This window comes from Botryllus schlosseri, chromosome 15 (assembly GCF_051294905.1).
Source record: "Botryllus schlosseri isolate E-star chromosome 15, Bs_hap1, whole genome shotgun sequence".
Classification (NCBI taxonomy): domain Eukaryota; kingdom Metazoa; phylum Chordata; class Ascidiacea; order Stolidobranchia; family Styelidae; genus Botryllus; species Botryllus schlosseri.
In genome coordinates, this window is record NC_137250.1 from 11,985,672 (window position 1) to 12,010,823 (window position 25,152).

Below are 25,152 nucleotides of genomic sequence, written 5' to 3' on the forward strand. Positions count from 1 at the left end.
CATAATCATTGATTACACTATCCCGCTCGATTGAAGGTTAAATCCCGTAGTCAAGATGAAGTACCAGCGATATCCGAGGAAAAGTTTTTATATTTTTTCATGGAACAATAAATAAACGAAGAAAGAAAACGAATGAGCAGAAAGGCCCCGACATTAACGAATGTGACAACTGTTATATTGTAATAAAAACCTCCCAGGCGGAGCATAGACTAGATGGCGGGAATGTTTTGGAAGTGATGGATATATTATATGTGACATGTGGGCATAATGAAAAACTACTTCTGGAATTGCAACATATGGTAGTGAGTACCAGACAATCGCATTTGGACACCTAGAACATTGATGTATTGAAAAAAATCGGAACGAACGCAAATCTGCTTCAAATGATAAGAGCACGATCTGAGTAACAATTACGAGTATGAAATGTGAGAATTACATCATTACGACTCCAGTGCGAACAATGGATAACTTATAGCTTACGTGTTAAGGTCGAATACCGTGGTCCAGGATGACACTATAACAGCATTATGAGGTGGAAAGTGCAATTATTGGTTGTTGCAGCCGTCAAAATCAAGTAAAGAGAGAGAATACCGTAATAGGAAACAGCGGAATACAAAATGGCCGATGATCAAAATCCACTCAAGGATCCGAAAATTCGCCGTCATAACCGGCTGAATGTCAAAAGTCGCTTGACCACGTGGAATGACGGCAAGGTAGTCTAATATACAAAACGTCGTGAAGTGGCGCGGATGCTGGAATGATCCATACCTGATCAAAATAATTATGTTGTAATAAACCGACCCGTCGGTGGGGCTCAGCCGCGGTAATTGCAAATTTATGGCGGACATTTCTTCACGGCCGACGGATATAGTCGGGTGACACGAAGCGCGATTTCGATATCACGCAAAATGATCGTCTGCTCTGGTATCGTTCACGTGTAGCCCGCGCGCGATGTCAGGGACATATTTCACCAGGGCTAGGACGGAATTGGTATAGCATTTCTCTTGATTATATCACTTCTGACAAGAGTCGAACACATTAGCTTTTCCGGCATCCGGTGATTCTAAGCGATTTTCGTGACGGCAGTACGAAACTTATGTAATGTAATACAAGCTGGCGACAGTGGCGCAAAACAAATAGCAATAATGAAAATGTGCGGACAAGGAAGGTCAAAAAGGTCTTGTGGCAAGCAGTTACGTGTGGCATCGTATAACGACATAATATATACCAATAAAAGATATAATAAAATCTGGCGTTTAACCGCGTTTGAAGATGTCATATTACATCTGGTGTGACAAAATGACTCTTAAAATTTACATCGCCTAGGCCAAGGTGGGTGTCAGATTCCATAGACTACTCCTTGTCGCTTCGACATCTTCCTGTCTTTTCATTGTATCGCATTTTTTTGTGGTGTATTGAACTGATAAAATTGCTAATAAACCAATGATGATGATGATGAAATGTTGTGACAATGGAAAATAACATCCGTATTTATACCAATTCCAACTCCAACTCAACTTTAGGTTAGATAAAGTTAATAATTATAGTAGCTTCAAAAAAGCCACGATATAATCAAAATGAAATCGCCACTAAGGAAGAATTATAGCAAGTAAGTGACGTGATTAGGGTGCGAGTAACTTGTAAGATGATTTCACGTCACGCAAGATAAAGGGGTTTATAAAAACAACATTCACCATGGTTACAAAGGAAGAAGGTACTGGCGTATTCTAATAATGTATAGTTTATTCCCGAAATCTAAATTCTCCGTCAAAATGAGTTGAATTTCCTGCAACATTAGTATCACGGTGGTATACGATCGAGGTATGTAGGCTACATTACTGCGTCATGAATCTATAGTGTGTCGAATTCACATTGGCGGTGATGAATCAAGTATGAAATATCGTGGCAACTACGAGTCAAATTGTTGTCTGAGCGTTATGACCGATGCAAATTGCAATACTTGCTTGAAATCGAATTTAAGGGGGAGTGCAGACTCATAGTATAAGTCCGAAACAAAATGACAGAATAATGAGCTTGGTTATAGCTAGAAAGCGATGCTGTATTTAACATCATGAAACTGTATTGGAAAATAAAAATCATGACAATGCGGACAGCGACGTTCTATAACTAAGAATATTGTATCATCGGAACATCAGAATAATCCGTTTGGATCCCTGACAACTGACAAGTAAATTATATTGAATATGCTCAGAGCTGCGGTGCCTGCGAATATAACAGTATTTTCGATTGTTTCGAACAAAACGTGAATTGGTGTTCTGTTTATCAGTGAATGCTTCACTCGTAAAAGCGATTACAGCTGTGTAATTTAGAACAAGAGGTTGGCTTTTATACCAGACATCTCCAAAAGCCTTATTGATACCATCTCCCACGTCGGAATTGTGATCGGTATTGCGCACTTTCACTATACTCTGCTTGATCCATCCATTGCCTGCTAACCGGGTAGACTGCAGATCTCCGTTATTAACTTGATTTACACTTTTGCTTGGAAACGTGATTGCCAAATATACTGTTCAATAGACCCAAATCTTTTCTTCCTACAGCACGCCGAGATTTCTCGAAAAATGTACGCAGGATTTTCTTCACCATTATTTTTCCTAAAAAGGAGCAGTTTCAGCGATCACGTCGGCATCGCCTTGGAAAACCAGTATTGCACAATGTAAAAGATGACAGAAGTTCTAATTCTAGTACTAGCTGTGCATTTTAAAAGTGAGTAGTTCTAGTTGCGCATAAAAAAAATTAGTCGCCAAACACCTAGAAATATGCGTTGTCGTTTGACGTGATTCGTGATACCAGTGTGTTCTGTCGTGTGATGTTTTTTTTGGTCGAAACCCCTCTCATTTCAAACTGATATGATTTTGATAAAATAAAAATCAATGAGTTGCTTAGGAATTGAATCTAGTTAGCTGTATTCTAGTTGGTTGTGCATTTTTAAACGTAAATAATCCAGAAGTTTGTACAGTACATGTTTGCTCGCAAAGAGTCAAGTTGTGATGACGTGTCACCTCAACCGCTTAGAATATAGATGGATTGGAATGGTACTACTTGTGAATGTTGATGTTAAGTGTGCTTGACAAGCAGAACGGCTGCCGCCGAAGTATATTTCACACAATCACCGTTAATTTCAGACCGCATCATAGGCCTACCTGCAGTGTTGGGATGACTCGAGTCAACTTTTTCGTATGACTTGACTTGACTCGAGTCACTTTGGAAAAATGACTTGACTTGGAGCTTCAAAAATGTGCATTGACTCGTGACTCGGAGCAAAATTTACGAGTCAATTTCAAGTCATCAAGTAAGCGGTGTCGAATGAATCACTGTATCTAGTGTATGTTCGGATTGCTCGAGATACGCCGGTGTAACTTGTGAGAACAACCAGTCATTCACTGATTGTACGTTACAAGGTTCCTCCATTGTTAGACGACAAATAAATTGACCGCAAAGTAGAAAATTAATCTAAATAGCTATGTGTCTCTGTTTCTTAGACGGCTCAATGCTTCCGTTGCCCAGTTTTCACATTTACCAATCCTCTTGTATGATTTAAATCAAACGAATATATTTTGTGCGTTTATATTCTCACGGATGTGTAGATGGGTAGTGCAGGCTATTGTACCATATCAATTTGTTTTAACTTCTCGAAGCTTCGTATTAGGTCCTATATTTTGGCTGATAAGAACTGACTTTAATATGTAGCTGTACAGTTACTCACGTACTTTATTAGCAGTTCTACGTGTGCGTGAGGGATACACCGTCTTGTTGCATGTATATTTAACTAGATATTCGTTATTTGACCAATATAAATGATTATTTAATCTGTCTTTCACACAGCTAGCAAAATGTAATGACTTTGAATCATCCATCATACTTCGAAAATTCAATTTGACTTGACTCGTGACTTGACTTGACTCGAGTCGAGTCACCTCCAAAAAACGAGTGACTCGACTTGACTCGAGTCACCTTTGAAAATCGATTGACTTGACTTGACTCGAGTCAAAATCTGTAATGACTCGAGATGACTCGTGACTCGAAGGTAGTGACTTGATCCCAACACTGCCTACCTTTCCTTTTAAGACACAAAACGACGTATAAACTCACCGGATCGTACATCCATATTTTTAACCGTAGAGTTCTGTCTGACGCACTGCGTCAATGTCTCCACAAACACCATGAACACGTTGTCACATCCCAAGTAGCCTTTTTTGCGGTAATCCGAGAGATAGCCGAAAACCACGGCAGGCTCTCGTCGTCAGGGGATTCCGCAGCTCCCGATTGTTCCTTCCGTGATGGTTTCGTACCGTTTTTGACCCGTTCTTGGCCATGATTGTGTTTTCACTGCACAACAGTCAGCATATCTTCACTGATTTTCAGAAACGATGCCAACACGGATGGGTACGACTGGGACCTGCATGCCAAACTTACTGTCATGTTCAACCTGTCATTACAATCCTTTTCCAATTCCACCATCTTGTCGTTATCCTTCTCGGCAGCAGGGCTTGTGACAGCGCTTACCTTGCCGGACGCCAATTCGCGTCCTTTGCCTAAAACCACAGGACGCGGTATCAAATTTGGTGCGATTTGTGTGGTTTCGGCACCGCGTACATTCAATAGCATGGACATCTGTATTTGTGTACAACTGTTCAAAATTGATCTAGGATTATCCAGCACTACAAACGGAATCGAAGCCCAGTCCCGAGTCTCAGCGGCTTACTCGGATTTCAGCCCTGAGTCACTTGTACTTTTATCCATAAAAGCTTCAATGAATCGGTAGACTTTGCTACCTTGTTAATAACCCTGCCCATTTTCCGGTAAAAACAGTGGAAGTGGCACTTGTCCCAACCAAAGCCGATACTGAGTCTATATTGTCAGTGGCTTGCTTTATCTTTAGTCGTTTACAGTTTGTGCCACAAGAGGCTTTCGGCCTAAGCTTTCGGCTGAATCAGAATACTTCACCACGTCATTATCAACAATAACACCAGTCTTACCAGTAACGATAGTGTATGGCTTACTTGCCCCAGGGCTTTACCCTTCCTCATCGTCGCACAACGAAATCACGGGTCCTGGTTTGTATCGATTGTACTCCGATATGATCTCGAGAGAATCGGTGTCAGAAGAGCAGCTGAAATCCGGGCTCAAGATTTGCTCAAATGATATTCGGTCAATTTTCGACGTTTGCTGAATTTCGTTTTCGGACGAATCGGAATCCAAAAGCGTCAAATCGATGACAGCGTCTGGCGCGCGGTCCTTCCGGGGAGCTGCGTTCTTTTTGACAAACTGGTCCCTGGTGGAAATCTTCCTTTTGTTTTTCACCTTAGCGCTCGCAGACGCCGGTGCTTTACCGGTGTCTGTAGTCTGATTTACACCGGAGGATTTCGAAGATTGTTTTTTCAATCGCTTTTTTCTCCGTTTTGATCTCTTGGCGGAAGGTTCGACACTCTACAAAGAAGAGTATTGAATCAAGGTAGAACAGAAGTGTTACTCCTAAACAAAATGAATCACTTGATGATTGTGGAAAGGACCCAAAGTCAGTTTGTGCAGCGTTGTTTTATTCATTGTATTTTTCATGTTGACCAACGACCCCACTAATTTACTTTGCGATTAGTGGGCGGACAGATTTTATAATAAAGTGACAAAGTCTATGTGATGTATCCACAAATGTAGCGGTAGATAGTGACTGGAGCTACTCAAGTAAAAGCATAGTTTGCATATAGTTTGACAGCGCAAAAGCAGCTTTGATGATGCTTATCAGGATTCTCACGCCAATAACCCGCAACAAGTACAAAATTGCCTAACTTTATTGGAAATTCAGCAAGCCATGTTATCGTAACACTAAAACCATGTCCCTAAGTCATAATGTACGATCTATCCCTACCAGTAGTTTCCCTGTCTCGCTAATAGATGAGGTGACGCCAACAATTAATTGGTTTCCACTCAACCAATTTAGAAACGTTTGAAGTTGTTAAGTACAGAATCTCTATATAGATTAGTAACTTGCCTTTTGATCATTGAGAAGACCCGATGGGGACTGAAAAGCAGGCTCTTCGATATGACTTTGTCTTTTTTGTTTCCGGGCAGTGGAAGGAGCGGATTCATACTCAACGTCGTCATCATAAAACGCTCTATGATGTCATAGAGTACTTTGCAAGGATTTGAAAATATCCCTCCGGCACTTAACACTTACGGGTGTAGCTTCGTATCCAAGGTAAATCTTCTAGTTACCATCAGTATTTTTCGCATACCATCGTGATACGACATTGAATCGTTGGCAGTGGAAAAGACTTCATATTCTAGCTTTGACGCCGCCGCGATTGACTCCAATTTGCTGAAAATTTCAAGCGATTTCTGGCACAATTTTAATTTTATTCCAGCCCGACAGTGAACTGTTTTACTCATGCAACATTTTCATGTTCCGGACCGTGTTAGCTATATCATACTGAAACAGGAGCACACTGCCTTAGAAGGCGCTGTATCCCCTACAACAGTGGTTTAAACTTCTTAGAACGTGACTCAAATATGAGTTCTATAGACATCCTGCGACTCAAATCTGAGCTCTATTGACATCTCGCGACCCACGTCTCAGGCATCGAAATAATGTATTTTTAATGTTATTATGCTACGTTATTACAGGCATGTAGGAAATAGAGTTTGTGTGTAGACTAGTTTTATGCATGGCAGTTCTATGACGTGTGTCACTCACCCGATTTCAAATTGGGGTGTATTATTTTTCTTGTCGCTCGCATTTGTACGTCGGGATTCAGATTACAAGGAGAAGACTATTTGGTGCCGACCATTTTGACGAACGGGAGCAAGTCTTGGCCAATCACCGACGGTCATTTTGGGCCAAGATTTTATGAACGCTAATTTCGTTGGCACCGCATTGTGGCCAGCCGCATGTTGGCGAAAATTTTATGTCTTGAAGTGTTTTGTCCCGGAAAGAGTTCAATAGTTACGCACCTGCACATTGCCCGACCCAAGACTAAAGAATGTGAACGGTCTCCGACAGCAATTGCGACTAACGATAGTCGCTAGATTACAGTACCCAAGTATTACCAGCGCATGTTAGAGCTTTCCGGAGAAGCCAATAGCAGACAAATCATATCATAACATCAAACCAATTTGTGAGATTAGCATCAAGCCATATTGTCTCAACCACTTTTCTGCGTGTCTCCCATATTGGCTACAGTACCGGTGACATTGGATTGACACCAGCCGGTCACAAGGGATCCCGCGTTGTCATCCAGCAAATATTACATGCATATTAAATGATCGTTCTGGTGTGGTCACAACCCAGACATACATTATATACCCTCACCTTAAGAACCCATACTCTAAGAACCCCTGACTAGGGCTGGGCAAAATCGAGTACCTGAGTGATTCGATTCGAGACGAGTATCACTCATTATGACGGATATTAACAGTATGAAAGATGCCCATGTCCAATTCTTCATATTCGAATATTTACCAAGGAAGATAATTTGGTATTTATCGACATTACCGATTTCATTGCGCTTTGTGACATGTTGTGGGTTGATCATGACTTCAGAATTAATACTCGATACAGATTTGAGTACTCGAATCATAGTGCCCAGCCCTACCCCTGACCTGCAACGACAATCCTAGAGAGACCAAAAAAAGCAAGGATACCTACTTGGCAGTTCGTTTCCCATGAAAAGATTGGTGGTTGCTACTGAGAGCGATCTCCAGCTCGGTGTGGTATGACTGACGCTTTCTCCAACAGCAACACGTCAGCCTGTTGCTTTCCGGGTGGATCAGCGCGCAATCTTCCGGAATCTTGTCAGCTTTTCCCTTGCAGTTTCTTTTTCGTATAGCTGCACATTTACACTCCTTTCGTGCAATACATAATTATAAGAATCATCCCCCACTGTTTTATTTTGTGCTCAACCATGAGAGAAGCTGAATACCAGTATATCCACATCCTACCTCACTTTCCTTATGCAAAAAATCCCTGTGCTCATTTGAAGATATATTTCCTGGTTCCTTTCTTTGAACCTGGCCAGACGAATCGTCTTTATCAGTCCTGGATTTAAACGGTTTATGATGATACATGACAAAGAAAAGAACGGTCCGTATATTGTCACCGGTTGATTCCGACACCTTTCCTACCGCCAGCGCACAAGTCATCATCAAATGCTCCAGTCGGGCAGGTTTGCCTCTGAACGTCAGTCTCAACCCGCGTGTGGTCGATGTTTGTGAGCTGGGTCTGTGTGGTGCAAATGGTGGCAATTTTTTGAAATTTGTTCGGTCATAGTTTTAATGAAAATTCACAAATACTGGACGAACTTTTAAAAATTCGTCACGGTGTTGCTTTAGTATTGTGGGGTCTTTGCAATGGTCGCATCTGTCCTTACAGTCGGGTAGTTTCTGACCAAAAAACGACGAGATGGCCTGATGTCTGCAGCTGTGAAATGAGAGTGCATCACATTGTGAATTGCTGCAATTTGAATTGGCTTAAACTGGTTTACAGTTGAGGTAATACAAATCACAATAAACGCTGACAAAAACCAAGCATATTGGGTGGTATGAAAGTTTCCGGAAATACAATATAACATGGGTATGTTTGGGCGATTCTGATATATTTTAACTATACTGACAATCCTGATGGGAGTTCAACACGTAGCAAAGCGATTTTTAGAATATGCCCTCCGGAAGATGCATCATCATTAGATTATGTGCCTTAAATTTTTGAAGGTACCCCCTCTGTCTGATGTACCAGTACATCTGATCACAATAGAGAAAAGATAAATATTTGATAGCAATATGCAGGGCTTTGGAGCCGGAGCCCCGGAGCCGTGCATTTTTACCGGAGCTGGAGCCGGAGCCGGAGCTCTATATAAAATTCAGCCGGAGCCGGAGCTGGAGCCAGTTATTTGAGGGGTGGCTCCGACGTATTTCATAAAATGCTATCATATATGCAACAACCATATCTGCCCAGTTCACCGAATTCAACAGCAAACCTTCGCCAAATCAAGAATCTGTTCCTCCTTGGCGCTAACCATGTTCCTGGGTATTTAATAGTAAAGCAGTCGTATGTTCAATGTTGAATTTTCATACATGGGAGCCGAACCTCGGTATGCGACATATGCCTGTCAATATTGTGGGTATTCATCATACCCGCAATTTCATCATCAGCACAAACTTGTTGGCCAATTGTATACGGTTCGAAAATAATTATCACTATGTATTACGCGAAAAGGGAGAGATGATAAAAACGTGATTTCGTTGCACATTTCGATATGACGAGCACGAGCCGAGAAATTCCATCTCATCGTTGCTATATATGAATCGGATAAGCAAATACTCGTTTTTTCGTGATAGTTCTTTAGTCGGGCCGCGAAAGTGGACAGTGTTATTGCGAGTATGCAATTATGCATGGTAATTGAAATTAATTACTGCACATCATTGTCATTCACTCCAGTAAGGATTTTCGAGCTTAAATAGGGGATGACAGAAGAGTAGACCAAAACCCCATGGTATTCTATGTTGGAGACAAACTACTAATTTGATACGCGATTTCCAATTTGTAATCATCTGTTTCGTAAACTTGTAAATGTGCAATGTGCATACTGCATAGTTTAATTCGTTATGGGCATGGCGCAATGTGCATGGCGCAGTGCTTATTTCGATTATTCGATTCATTTCAACGGGAAAATATTATTCGGATAAACTTGATCGACACCGGATGGACTGGTAACGAGTGCACCAATATCGAACGTCAAACCATAGGTCATTTGGTACAAATCGAATTTCTATTTATCACGTCGTTATATCCGCCCATTTTGCCCCTACTACAGTTACAGTTGAATAATAATCGCACATTTGAAGATTGAGCTGTATGGCCTAATGGCAATGAGTACAGTGCCAGTGTTAAAACGTCGCATCAGAATTTTAATGCTGTGGCACGGAGTAAAGTGCTTTTTTAGTTTATTGTAATAGACGACGATTTACTAAAAATGTGACTGGACCCTGGATATGCCAATGTGTCGAAACTGATATTTTAGTCCAGTCATCAACATCCCAAGTGCCGCGGCCAGACTAATCATATTTTTGGTTGGCCTAGCGACTTCACAATCTGAGCAATTTAATTTCGATAATATAACATAATTTCGATAATATAATGGGAAATTAGCTCGCGGGCTACTCAAAGCCTTCTCGCGGACCACATATGGTCCGCAGGCCGCAGGTTGCTCACCCCTGATATAGACAGACACCTTCGATAGTTTTCAGAGCCGGAGCCGGAGCTGGAGCCGGAGCAGTGGTAATAATGCTGCTCCGGAGCTGGAGCCGGAGCTGATGTATGATAGAAGAAAGCTTCGGAGCCGGAGCTGGAGCAATGCAAATTTAAGGCTGCTCCGAAGCCCTGGCAATATGTGCAACTACCAATGTTATTGAAAAATTTCATTCTTTATTATAAACAAATTTTCACGCACGGCGGGAAATTTAACCAACATGCTCAATTGTCGCATGCTGAAGTGTTGAAGGCTATAATGTCTCGAGCTCATACGTCCACGATTTTATGCTGATTGTTATCTATTATGGACTATTTGGTTTGGATTCCATTATACTTGCCTACCCGAGTGGAGCAACACATGAAATAAAATATCGCTTTCAACCAGAGGTGGTCAGTAACAAAGTACTTCTACTTTTTTGAAGTACTCAAGTAGTTCTCCGCTACTTACTCAGGAAGATATATTTTCCCGCTACTTCTACTTTGTAATATTTTTTACTCTTCCTACTTACTTTTTCTATTTTCAGTTTGTCAAGTTTAATCCTCCAATCAGAAAGATAGCCTGGGGAATTCCAGGGCTGTTTTCACGGAGTATCAACATTTAATTTTCAACAAAGTTGAGTAAAGCCCAGAATTTTCATTACACTTTGCGCACAATAGACTAATATCATACAACGAACGTATCGGTGAATATAATTTAGGTTGCGTGGTTCCGTTCACACCGCATTGTCCCCCATATGCAATATTTCCGCACAGTAAATATGGCCCATCATAGCGTTTGAAACTACCATTTCGCAATATAGCATTTACCTATCATATTGTAATCTAGCAGCACATGGCGTGTCCTAATCTGGAAAAGTGGGCTCTAACTTTTTCTTAGCTTAACACCTGTTTTAGCAGACCATTGCTAGAACTGTCTGGACAAAAGACATGAAATATATTTTCCACTTTTTAGCAGTGGTATTCATACTTCTCTTTCAATTCCCAGTATCATACTTTGAGTTCTAATTAGTTTCAGTTCTTTTGTCTGAAGAACTTACATGTTGAAAAGCAAAAGCAAGTGCATTCACCGATACGTTCGTGAAATCAAATCAGTCTACTGTAACTCCTCTATTTTCCGAAAATAAAGCTACACTATATGGCATTTTTACGATCAGCCATATTGTTTATTATCGTTTTCTAATCGCGCAAAGTGTAAACACCGTATTCGACACCCCTTTCTTCGTGTTGCTCTTCAACCAAACTACCAGCCTTATAATATGGGACAGGCGCCATACCATGATATTCGAGTAAACAGAGGATTAGTATCGCATTCCCATATCAATACTATCATTTTCATTCCATGATGCGGACGAATGTCTATGCTGTCGAAAATGTATACCTCCTGGGATGCATCAATATGAATCAAGCTCTGCACCTTTCGCATAGCTCAATTTGCAGCTTTTGACAGTCTATGCCAGTGGTTCCCAACCTTTTTCGACTCATCGCCCCCTTTTGAAGCTCCGCACCGATCATCGCCCCCCACATATTGGGAACCGAAAAACAGCACTTCGTCAGGCCCCCAAAACGTTGGTCTTTGGCCCCATAGGGTGATATACCAGACCCCCCCCCAGCCAGTGGGTTTTTGTCGCTACATATCGGCTATACCCTACTTCATGTACTGTTTGGTGGTAATCACCGTATTTCACCTAAACGCGCAAAGCGCGACAAATTTATATAATTCATGTTTGAATGTGTCAATATGATCGGGAATCGCATAGATAATGCTATCAATTTTATATCCTCTTTCTGCTCACGTAATCAGATTTTCCGGTAGAGCTGAGTGTGTGTGTGTGTTGGAAAAGGTAGGACCCCTAAATAATAATTTAACATCTTCTGGCTGAATCGTTGCTATATTGACTTCGTTACATGATACTCTTTCGTGACCTCCTATATCTGCTATGTCAGAAGATATGGAAATCGTCAAAACGTACCAAACTAAAAGACGCACATGATTCCAAATTGGTATTACTTTACTGGCAAATAATTTTTTCCTTGCGGGATCGCATTTGTCCTGTAGGGTTAAGGTCGCCTGAACAGGAACATTTGGCGCCAGTCATTGAGGTGCCTATGGACAATTCATCATATATCTATCGAATTTTTCGGTCAGCACAAGGGAATTACTTTTCGGCCAAGGTCTTATCGCTGCTGATCATTCTGGCATACTTCTCGGAGTCGCATGTTACATGGCCTCTAACTTCATATGTCTTGGTGCGTTGTGGCTCAGTAATGGCCGACGCCGAAGTCTCCCATTACCATATCATTCTTATTTTTGTTGGGTGACTGGTATCCCAAAATCAAGATATATAAAAATATTAAATCGCGTACAGCGCGAAAATTTTTTGAAAAGTTGCACGAATTTCTAAAACAGTTACTCCATAATTTATGTTAATCACGAAGTAATTTTAGGCCCCCTTCGAGTTCGGGCTCCACACCCCAATGGGTAGGTTTTGGGTGCGGCAGTTACGGTCCCGACTCCAAAATAGCCGTTTTAACGCGCCATCGCCCCCTTCATTGTTTTCGCCCCCCTCGTCCGTTTTCGCCCCCCTATCGCCGCCTTCGTTATTTTCGCCCCCTTAGACCGCCAAATCGCCCCCTGGGGGGCGAAATCGCTCACGTTGGGAACCACTGGTCTATGCGAACGAATTACTTACTTGAGTATATTTAAAGTCGGCCAATTCTACTTCTACTTCTACTTCAAGCAGGACTACTTCTACTTGAGTAGCCCTCTTGACTACTTTGACCACCTCCGATTTCAACATCAGAACAGGGTTCAAGTAGGTAAGTAGAGTTATACAATTTTGTTGTAATAAGCACTTCATAAGCCTTGAGGTCACCACATAAAAGAACGCATGTTATGGGAGCAGTAGCAAAGGGTGAAATGCGGATAAGCAACGATAACTGGCCGATAGTGAAGTCAGGAAGAATACATTAATAAATCGCAAGTAATCATTATTTAAAAAAATCCAACAACTTCCTGTCGCAATGTACTGCGTTATCGATCGCGGAGGAACTGATGCGCCTATCGAGTAGGCTTCTGGGACGAACAAGACCGTTGAAAACCAATGCAGTCATTCGGCACTCGTGTCTTTACTAGCAACATATTAACGCCTAGTAATTGATAAGCTATTGCAATGACTGTATGTGTATAGTGCAGGGGTCTTAAAACCTTTTTGAAACCAAGAGCTAATTCTTGGGTTCTGATTAATGCGAAGGGCTACCGGTTGTATCTCGCCGTTTACCCGATCCTGGTTGAATTTCTTCACTTTGACATTCAGAGCACGGGCCGGGTTTCTGCTCATTACCAAAAAAAGATAACTCTTCTCAGCATCTGAGTTCAGTTGCATTGCGGCACTAGTCAGCAAAGCACCAATCTCCAAGTCAGATTCTCTTTCGGTCTCCGAAAAACGAGCAACACCCCTCTCCCGATTGAATACTGCGTTCGCATGATCCTTAGGGAAGATTGAACCATGCTAAACTGCTGTTCAAATGGAACACTTTTCCACATAGACCTTCAAAGCTCTCGTATGATTATTTGCTACTGACACCTACGACGACTCATCTGGGCACCGCGTTGGTGACCACTGCTCTATATGATATTTGTGGTGAAAATACGAGATTCTTTCTGATTAAGTTCAACTTGGAATATTAAATTTGTGTGGCCTGAAAAGCCTACAAGTGTTGCCTAAATGATTGAGATTTTCAATTCTTCCTCAGGGATATGGCGTCATACAATCAATACTACTTGAATACAAGACTCGATCTTTGATACTCAACTCAGAATCGAATCACTCTGGTACTCGATATGTTGAGTTATTACTGAGCTACTACACGCTGGAAATTATATAAAATATGCTGCAAGATATGCGATGAAGTGATATCAATAAATTGAAAATTTGGAGATATTTGAGATATTCTATCTTACCACATTTTTTCACAGTATTTAACGATAGCTTCAAAGTTGCCCATTACCAACATGGAGTATTTCTTGTGTGCATCTTCTGACAACTGAAATTTGAAAAATTATTAAAAACAATTTATTTATTATAATCCGTGCTATTACCAAACAGCAGACAATCAATCATGTTACTCTTGATCAGACATGGGGTAATCGCGATTAGTAATCGTAATCGATTACGACGATTACAGCAGTTTCAAGTAATCGTAATCGCAATCGATTACATTCGAAAAAATCCCGAAGTAATCGTAATCGACTACTTCCCATATTTAATCGATTTCTTTGTGAAGGAACGATTACTTTTTATTTGTACAAGGACTGTGTCATAAACTGAACACTCGTGAACTAAGGAAGAGATATTATACCAGTTATTGAGAGTACAAACGTCTGACTTCCAAAAGCCACTGCTCATTATTACGTCAGAGGTAGCCTATTAGCTTTGCTCGTCTTAGCGTAGGAAGTATCCACACATATTAAATAGATATTCGATGTACATTTGTGTGATTGTAAGAAAACCCACCGTGCTGTAGATCGGTTTATCAATACATTTAGGACGCCACTACCTCGCATCATGATAACTAATAATCACCTCTCTGCCTAAGTTAAAATAGCAACTTTTGTATTGATGTTTCGTTACGTTTAGTTAAACTATGGAATGTAATAGTTCTAATTCTATAGTTAAATGCAGTTTCACCGTTGCTGCTTGGCGAGCCTATATGGTACGAACGTACAGCAGACAAAGGTTTAAAATTCTGTACTCGCCATATAAAACATTACGATTTCCACAACGAAGCATTAAAATCAACAGCTGTTGATATATATTCATCATAACTGGGCCGTTGTTTTGCCGTTTCTCGTAATGGCAGCTTGCATTACATTATCTGCATTAAGTTGAAGGCAGAATTTTATGTTCACTTTCTGTTATTCTCATAATATTCTACCCAAAACGGGTCGCACTTTCACAATTCTTTACTGAACATTTGAACCTGCCGCCATAGTCAACGGCTTATATACCATGTTAGCGTGGGTTGTAGCTAGAATCTGGATTAAACAACAAAAGCGTCCCCCAACCAAACTGTGGTCTTGGGCCCTCATAGGGTAGTCAATTTTGAAGTTGAAGATGTAATTTCGTTAATAATATTGGTAATTGCATTATATTGCATTTCTAATCCTATCTCAGCGCCTGATGGTCAGATTTACCTGAAGAGCGGGGGGAGGGGGCGGCGTAATTCATAATTATAACATTTGGTGTCTTGCAATAATTACTTTATTGTATGTTGTTAATTCGTGACCTCCTGTCTGTTGTATAGCCAAAAGATATTGATTGTAGTGGCCCAAACAGCAGACTAAAAGAAAAACTTGCGTGAGACGCACACACGAATTTTCATGTCTAATGCTCTGTGGGTGCCCAGGTGGCATTTGCATGGTGGGCTCAGATTGGAAAGAATGGACTATTAGTCACGCCCACCCAGCGTGGCTATGGACACATACTTTAAGTTTTGGCAAATGTATTTCTTTAATAGCACACTTCGTGGAGTCTCACGTTGGCCGAAACTGCATATGTCTTTTGATGTGTTGAGTAGCGGTATTGACTAGCACCTAAATGCCTATTACTATGAATTATGCATGCTTTATTTCTTCAAGGGGAGACGTATGCATTTCGAAATCAAGCTATCTAGAGACAATTAAATCGCAAAGCTCAAAGAGATATTCCAAGTTAATGAAATCTCTCGAAAATGCTCTATAATTTATGTTGGTTTACAAAATACTTTTGAGTCCCCTCCAACCACGCTCCCCACCCTATTGGGGAATTGGGGGTGCGGCAGTTATGGACCTGGTAAGAATGCAAATCATTGGGTGCGATAAACCGTCCTCTATAAAATGGGCAATGTGTACATTATGACGTAACAAGGAAACGTCCCATCTTATTTCAAGACAGTTGGTATATCATTTGGCCTTTCCAGCGCAATCCATGTATAGTGTCTTCCAACAGAACTACTACGATGCAAAATACATGTAATCGTGAGTAATCGTGATTACTTTTCCAATGTAATCGTAATCGACTACTTCCCGATTTTGCTGTAATCGTAATCGTAATCGCGTGATTCTGAAGTAATCGTAATCGCAATCGATTACATTCATGAAGTAATCACCCCATGTCTGCTCTTGATAAAGGTAAGCAAGATTAGACATGGTGAATTAAAATGGTCGGTGCGAGGATGGATTGCGTAGTAAAGCCCATTCCAGAGCATCATCATATTCAAATTGTCCCATGTGTGGGAGTCAATGTATAATTAAATTGTAAGCATACCTTACGTTTCTTTCGTTCTACCACCCCTTTCAACAAAACTTCAATCTTCGATTGATCTAGCCTAAATGTAACAGAATAAATTGGCCATATTTAAGCAACTAAACATCTCTGACCTACCCGGAATAGTACATGCGGCAGAAGGCTGCCTTTCCATCTCTACCGGCTCGCCCAGACTCCTGATAATAAATAGCCATGGACTGCGGTATGGCCCAATGAGCTACGAATCTAAAGTCAAATACGGCAAAGCTAGTCACGCTCCAAGATCTTCCACATTACAGAAATATACTCAAAAATGGTTTATAAATCGTAAACATGAGCAAAGGAAAATACACATACTTGCATTGTATATCAGTCAGCTTACCAAGATTAGGTTGATAACGCTCTTGAGTCTTGACGGTTATAATTATATGGTTATTTGGGAAGCGGAAATAGTTTCTAGCAAGAATATATTATACTTCTAACATAGATGTGATCCTTGTAAAATACATCCTGGTAAATACGGGTTCAGTCAGCTTCAGAGCTGATTACGAAAACAACATTATACAAAGAAATTCCCAGACAAAATGCTTTGCCAGTCGCAATCTTGGGTGCCGTGAACTATCTATCCCTTCCAGAATATGCACGAAAAGGTTGAGAATCACAGTGCCAAGGGATGCAGATTAACAAACCTTACACTACCCTTGTCGACAACCATCCCAAAAGCAGTTGTCGTTACAATGATGGTAACTGTTCCTTTCATCCAGTTTTCTTTCACTAGAGACCTTTCTTCCTCTTTTAACCCTAAACTTACAAAATGAAATAAATATCATTAACCGAGAATCGACTATTAATGTCAACACACACCTGTATGGTAGGGCTTGGCCAGCAGTCCTCTGTGAAGTAATTGATCAGCAACTAACGCACAATCATCCCATTTATGACAGTAAACTATACCACACCCGTCAAACTTCTGCAAATAAATGACATAATAAATTTTAATTATAAAAGCCGGTAAACATTAGGAAACAATGACATACCTAATAGCCCAATACTCTATTGATAATAGAATTGCTCAGGCACTCGATTTTACTTTGCAAGTGATGCATATTTCTTACATCTGGGATGTTTAGGGCCAGATGTTTAGAACTCTGAATACGGTAAATCCAGAATGTTAGTGATACGATCGGATACTGTGATTCTTAACTGTGGTGCCATGATGGCTGATTTTGTAGCAAGAATGGGATTTGATTAAAATTACATCAAACTTCCGGGTTCCGGCCCATATTGTCTCCATCCGACTTGCCTACGTCCGAGCTTATTGAGTACCATTTTGTACAGAAAATGGCATATGAACCACAATACACAATTACAGGACCGAAACTGTACTTTTTCAGGCCCCTCCCCTCAAAACACTGGTCTTTGACCAACCCGAGGGTACTCAACCCCACTTGTGAGGGGCTTTATTTTATCAATACCATTTAGATATACCATATACCTTACATAAACACACTCATACAATCTTTCCATAGCGAACAAAGTCTGGTATCACGCAATTCACGAAGGAACTGGTATGTATAACAGAAAACACAAGATTTGATTTATTTGTTATGATTTGATAATGTAGGTTGTTGAGCATGTAATTATAAAACATAATTAAGTCATGTTAATGCCACAAGGTCAAGACTATTTATGAGGTTAGCCTTTGGAGGGTCATTGGTAATAATTACTTTCTTTAAGCATGTTGTTATTTTGTGACCTGCTATCGGAATCGTTCTTATGTACCATGCTTTACGGGTGGCATATGTAACTGACCATTTTGCCGCCCAGACATAACAATATCAAAATCAATCGATGTTGCATACTAGTATAATTTACATTAACAGGCAGATCCACATACCCCGGAAGAGTTCTTGTCTCCCAGCGACTTCAGGGCAAAATTTTTCAAATCTGAATAAGGTTCTTTCAGTATATCCTTGTACTTAACCGAATAAAACAGATTATGTCGGAACACGCCACTACGGAAAGTGACAAGGGGTTGCTTCAACTGAAAAAAAGTTTTCCTCAATAACGTAAAATACAGAAATCTGTAACTACGATCATAGTACGTTGAGTGATGCTACAATGTCCCTTTCCACTCGAGATGCTTCCGTTGCAGTCAACGCAATACAAGGTACCTGGGAAAGTCTTGACCTTAAAGAGCCCAACTTCAAATAATCTGGCCTGTTGAAGCAATGAACAAGTTGTTCTGGTATGTCAATGTGGCAAACTGATATATGTAATGTTATTAGGGAAAAGGCGAAATTGGTATTGGCTTGTTTTTATATCTTGAAAATTCGAACAAAACAAACATAAAGGAACGACCAGACATCCATCTGCCGTCATCAGCGTGCCTACTCCTCAAGTCTATAGCTGGTTTATAGCCTAAGTGATCAGATTTATATATTCCTTGGCAACGAAATCCTTACCGGTATGTTAAAGACCCAATGCGAGTGTTCCAAGTGAGGTAGAATTCAAGAAACATGTCTAATTACCATTAGTAGCCCAACGAAATGGTCAATAACATAACAGAAAAATACATGGCATAAATGATGTCTCTTTTGCAAATCCGGTTTACATATATACCTAATTCATTATATTATAATATGATTCGAAAGATATTTATAATGTGTTACGGTGCTGAAGTAATCTTCAGTAGGCCAGTAATTATCAAGTGATAAGGCGCCGCAATCACTGTTCCAGTGTATATGTTAATGGGTTTCATTTCATTAGTTCAGTTGTTCTGCTGTCAGTTACCTTGTATTGTGTGGTCGCTAGTTTTTGACATGTGTTTCTTCTTGGCATAGGTTTGTCTTCCTGACTACAGGCAGCCACTTTTTGGAAACCAAGTTTTAGAGCTACTTTCTTTCGCTGTGTTTCAGCCGTCATCAATGAAGTTTCGAAGGAATAAAATTGGGAAGGTGGTAAAGATATGCATATAAGTTGAAAATTGGTTCACTTCACCCCATTGTATTTCAGTACCGTACATCATTCTATCTAAGTATACATAGGTAAGTACACATAAGAGTAGGCTACAGTAAGTTTGATGCTTGCAGTGCAAGAAAAATCGTTATACCAGGGTCATAGCATATGCAGTTTCCCTGCTTTCAGGTTTTCGCTCAAAATTAACCAATCACCTTTATCAAAATATTGCAAAAACATCTATTATATTAAAATAAGATATGAATAAATAGTAATAATCAGAAACAGTACCTGAAGTCATGTCGCCACTGGGAAACACAGTGTGCCTGATCAATGACAAAAAGATAGAGTTTCTTCTTCATCAGCAGATTATTGACAATATCAGAAAAAGATTCGGTAGCAGCATGTTTCGGTGTGACATATAGGAGGCTTGTTTTAGGACTTTCACTGTACAAATCTTTCATGACAGCAAGCCATTCAGCCTACAAGTGGAAAACACAACAGAATAGATCACTGCATCGAAAACATCAAATGGCTATTTTTTCAGTTTCATGAAATTCCTGACAATACATGAAAGTTTGCTTACATATCTCCGAATCACTATTTGCTATACTATGTGATGTATCATCATATGTCAAATAACATGCAAATTGCACAAGCTAAAATTTTAAATGCTATTGCTGACAATTTTTCGTCTATGAATACCGGTACAGCATAGTTTGATATTTCTAAATCTAAACCAATCTAGCATTTGCCATGCCATGACGGAAACCTAAATCAACAAGAATAAACCAACCTGATATACTGTGAATGGAAACAAGGTTTACCTGAGTTTGCTTCGAATTTAAAGTTTCAGCTCCAATACCCAACTTGCGCATGTGTGAAAGTTGGTCATGGATTAAGGCAAGGAACGGTGATATAACAATAGATACACCTCCATGACAAACAGCAGGTAGTTGAAAGCAAAGGGACTTCCCAGCTCCGGTTGGCATTGATATGAAAACATCTTGTGTCCCTTAAAAGACACGGCTCATTTAGGTACAGGAAATATTGCTAAGCATACTGCAGTGCTTCGCAACCGGTGTGTCGCGAGACGATGCTAGGTGTAAATATTCAGTATATAATCCAGAGTCTGGACATAGTTTATTCTACTAAAGAACATTTTTCAATCCTTGAAAATTTTAAGCAGCAACTTGTCAATTGCCGAATGAGATTTTCAAACTGAATAGGCCGATCAGGCATTTTTGACGTCTTTGAAGGTCACAGTTATAGTACAACCTGAACAAGTGATAAAGAGCCAGATAATGTAGGCTAGCACATTATTGTAAATTTTGCAGGCTGCTAGGCCTATTAAGTTTCTGCTTCAATTTTACAAAACTTATTTCTTCAAACAATCTTTAATCTCTGTTATCAAAAAATTCAAGTTTATATCTCGAGTATTGAGCCACACGCAGAGCGATTATTTTTCAATGAAATCATTCATAATGGATAAGGCCTACTTGGAAAGACATTCAATACACTCGAGTCACCTTTTTTGTATGACATGACTTGACTCGAGTCACTTTGCTAAAATGACTTGACTTGACTCGGCGTATCAGAAATGTGGATTGACTCGTGAGTCGGAGCAAAATTCATGAGTCAATTTCGAGTCATCAAGCAATCAATGTCGATAAAAATCATTGTATCTTGCACATGTTCGGATTGTACGCGAAACGCTGGTGTAACCCATGAAAGCGACCAATCATTCAATGATCGTGCGTTTTACTGATCCTCCATTGTTCTCTCACAAATGAATTGATCGCAAACCAAGTGATTGAAGCTCACAGCTTACGCTCTCGTAAACTAGTAGTAAAGTAATTTAATAGCAAAATGCCTATTTCTGTTCTCTGTTTTTACCTTAACCAAACCTCTTGTTTTATTGAAATTGAATTCCAATATAATTTACATAGGCCTAGTAATCAGCCATTGGCGCAGGCTGGAATTGTATCAATTTGTAAATTGGTATTGCATCTTATCAATTCGTTTTTCTATTCTCTATTTTGGCTGATAACTATAATTCGAGGCTATGCAATTACTTACGTTGTAAAGCATTTCTACGTAAATGTGAGCAATAAAGCGCCTTCTTGCGTTTATATTTAACTCTGTATTCGTTCATAGGTCCAGAATCAATGACCACTCAATCTGTATTTCAGACAGCTAGCAAAATGCAATGACATAATCATCCCTCATGCTTCGAAAAGGCAACTTGACTTGAATTGTGACTCGACTCGTGACTTGACTCGACTTGACTCAAGTCAAGTCAGCGACTTGACTCGAGTCACCTTTGAAAATCGATTGACTTGACTTGACTCGAGTGAAAATGTGCAATGACTCGAAATGACTCGTGACTCGATGGTAGTGACTTGATCCCAACACTGGTCTATAGCATAGGGCCACCCTAGGCAGGGTTGCAATGACTCGAGTCATGACTCGGCTCGAATCACGATTTTCTGATGACTCGACTTGACTCGAGTCATTTTATCAAAATACGGAAATGACTCGACTCGAGTCAATCTGTGTATTGACTCGACTTGAACTCGAGTCATTATGCATGACTCGGACCGAGTCATTGACTCGAGACTCAGACGGCCAAGACCGAAATTTCATTGTAATTCCGAAGAATTGTGAAGTAACCATCCTACTGGGATTTCGTTTGATTGGTACTGGTACTTGAAAATGCAACCAGAAACTGCCAAAAGTGTGGAAAATTAGTATATTATAAATGCGAAACATTCGATATCACCAAACATAGTTATATATAGTGAATTTAACGAGACTTTACCTGGAGACTGAGCAGTCAACATAATGACTTGGACTCGGACTCGAGTCATGATACCATGACTCGGACTTGACCCTCTGCTCGATGACTTGGACTCGGACTTGACTCGGTGGTGAATTGAAAATGACTCGACTTGATTCGAGTCAAAACATGAAAAGTGAAATTGACTTGTGACTCGGAGCCTTATGACTTGGTTACAACCCTGACCCTAGGTCCCTCTTTGGCAGTTTAATACAGAAGTTTGACATATGAATGTGTATACCGGTATACCCTTTAGTTAAGCACAGGATAGACCATGCTAAATCAGAACATAATAGTTTCAACTCATGGCCAAATTTTGTGTTATAGCTACTTCTTATTAAAACAACAAGGAGAAAGATATCATTGAATAATAAAGTTGATTTTGTATCCTATAGTTTCAGTGTGTCGGTAAATCCTGAAATATGAAGTATGTTGAAGTAAAAAATGGTTGGGTAGTATCAACCTAGTGTGGCTAGTCATCATTATTAGACATAATGGTAGTGCTTGAACATTTACTTTACCTTTGTATATTGCTTCAATTGCCTTTCTCTGAAGGTCTGATCTGAATTGTTCATGTCCAAAAGTTTTCCGGAGTGTAGTTAACAAATAACATTCTTTCACAACACAATTTTTAGATGTTTTAGTATTGGCGCCCAACATATGGACACACGGAAGGTTAAAACTGTGAAAGAAAATGTCAGGTTACGTTCTGCTTTTTTTTCATCTCCGATAATGAATATGCAATCTGCCGATCAGACTGTACCGGTACCTATGAGGAATTTATTCTGTTGATCAAGCATTACATTCTGGATTGTGTGCAATCAAGTTGAAATGGTTTCATTCCAAGAGGGGTTTAAGACAGTGTTGTAACAGCTCGAGTCATGACTCGTCTCGCGTCACGATTATTTGGTGACTCGAATTGACTCCAGTCATTTTTTCAAATGCGTAAAATTACTCGACTCCAGTCAATTTGTGTATTGACTCGACTTGTACTAGAGTCATTGTGCATGACTCAAACAAAGTCATTTGATTCGAGACTAGGGCGGCCAAGACAGACATTTCAATATCACTTCGAAGAATAGTAAAGTTAACACATTATCGGTATTTCGTCTATCAGTCGATACTTGGAAAATAGGGCCAGAAACTGTTAGTAGTGAGGAAAATTACAATATTACGATTACAAGCCATTCTATATCACTTGAACAGAGTTGAAAAAAGTAGGTTGTACTGGATTTAACTGTAAACTGAACAGTGAAAACAATGACTTGGACTCAAGTCACAACACAATTATGACTCGGACTCGACGCTCAACTCACTGACTGGGACCTGACTCTGTGGTGAACTGAAAATGACTCAACTTGACTCAAGTCAAAACTATAAGTGACATTGACTTGTGACTCGGAACGTTGTGACTTGGTTACAACCCTGGTTGAGGATGTGCATTTATACAAGTATATGAAAAGAGACAAACAATGTGCGTGTCCAGTAGCCATGAACAGAAAGTTGTGGGCCAATGGTGCAATTCGTACCGGTTGCAAGACAGAGTGGCATTGGTGGCCACGTCACCGAGCGAGATAGTGTAATGGTTGTGCGTCTGGCTTCTCGATCGGTAGGTCGTGGGTTCGATCCCCGGCCGGGTCAGACCAAAGACTCGAAAACTGGTATCCGCGGCTATCCTGCTCTGCTAGGCGCTCGGCAATCACGGATAGCATGGAGGAGAAAAAACCGGGGGTGCAGACTAGATGACCTCAGACTATGAAGGCCGTATCGTATCTCCGTCGTCAAAGCATCTCGATGGTGCAGATGAAAAAGAATACCATATCTCTCTCTCTCTCTCTCACGCAACTTTCTATTGAATTGCTTAATTATTCTATGCAAACAACCACTATATGCTTCCAGTCTGGCTGGGTTGCAAGTAAACTGTCGACCGACCTAGCTCACTGCAAGTATACCATATGGCACATGCATACTGCTGACTTCAGTGATGATATGGTTCTGGTTCCTAGTGTGTCTATAGCTTTTACCATGGAAAACTGATTGCACGGTAACCGCGTAGCTTATTGCTCGCTCAATAATATTAATCAGGGCTCAAGCTGGGATTCCAAGAGCTGCCTTATGAGCATGTCCTATTGCGGCGTGACAGATCTGGACGGAAAAGCCCAGGAGCGAGATCTCTGGTGATTCCCAACAAGGGGAAATACCTACTAGTGTCTTGTGCAGTTCCGCTAGGTGTTTCGGCAGCTGCTACCGGATTTTCTAGATATTTTCCGCGAGACCGGTAACGTAACCTACGGAGGTTAGTTATCTATAGTATAATGGTCAATGGCAGAATTTTTAACTCTCACCAGTTAATTCATAAGTTTAATTTTCCGTTCTTGCCCTACTTCGCCTTGTACTCGTAAGTTTGGGTCTTCCGCGAGGCCGGCCGGGCACAAATGACAGAACGTTTTGCCATAGTGCCCTACCATAGCAATTCACAATGTTGAAAATATAGGGTCAACATGGCTCCCTTGTCGAAAAAACTTTCCGACCTATACGGACTAAAATACATCGCCATACAGCATTTTTTCGGAACATCCATTCCATTCCACGTGCTCAAACTGTTGAACCGACAATGATTTCGAGGGTTCCAGCCATTCAATATCGTATATGTCGACTATATCTAGTACATGTCGTCCCAACGCTGATACTACATGCTTTTTCGAAAGCATATAACAACTATGACATAATCATACAGCCTTTGTTGAGATTATTTTTGAAATGGCATGTTGTTTAAAATGCAACCCTAATCGTAAATAGGGGTTTGC

At 40.4% G+C, this 25,152-nt stretch overlaps 1 protein-coding gene and 1 long non-coding RNA gene across 3 annotated transcripts; both read right to left on the reverse strand.

The window, feature by feature from the left end:
- Positions 1–72: 72 nt before the first annotated feature.
- On the reverse strand, positions 73–4,635 carry LOC145456904 (uncharacterized). The gene is made up of 3 exons (XR_013920732.1): positions 4,438–4,635; positions 4,114–4,350; positions 73–2,615 (listed from the first exon to the last, which is right to left on the reverse strand). It is a non-coding gene; the product is annotated as an uncharacterized LOC145456904 (long non-coding RNA).
- Positions 4,113–24,614, reverse strand: LOC145456883 (ATP-dependent DNA helicase Q5-like). Of its 2 annotated transcripts, none has more exons than XM_080335019.1 (16): positions 22,867–23,057; positions 20,334–20,521; positions 19,798–19,988; positions 18,654–18,768; positions 18,446–18,592; positions 17,413–17,518; positions 17,238–17,349; positions 16,687–16,794; positions 16,570–16,630; positions 14,226–14,308; positions 8,308–8,434; positions 8,115–8,236; positions 7,957–8,053; positions 7,664–7,860; positions 6,197–6,337; positions 4,113–5,451 (listed from the first exon to the last, which is right to left on the reverse strand). In XM_080335019.1, the coding sequence occupies exons 1-16, from the start codon at positions 23,003–23,005 to the stop codon at positions 5,403–5,405; spliced, it is 1,983 nt and encodes a 660-aa protein (XP_080191145.1). In that variant the 5' UTR covers positions 23,006–23,057; the 3' UTR covers positions 4,113–5,402. The 2 variants fall into 2 exon arrangements, with proteins under 2 accessions (XP_080191145.1, XP_080191144.1); XM_080335018.1 differs by lacking the exon at positions 4,113–5,451 and adding an exon at positions 5,466–6,134 and having other exon boundaries at positions 22,867–24,614.
- Between the last annotated feature and the right edge of the window lie 538 nt (positions 24,615–25,152).

Bases quoted from the DNA above. Each gene is read 5' to 3' on its own strand.
- LOC145456883 (XM_080335018.1), bottom strand. From the start codon at position 23,005: ATGTTGGGCGCCAATACTAAAACATCTAAAAATTGTGTTGTGAAAGAA. The intron at 16,795-17,237 runs GTTTGTTAATCT...ATTTGACTTTAG, and splicing joins GTCGACAAGGGTAGTGTAAG to ATTCGTAGCTCATTGGGCCA. The intron at 8,054-8,114 runs GTGACAATATAC...GTTTAAATCCAG, and splicing joins AAAGGTGTCGGAATCAACCG to GACTGATAAAGACGATTCGT.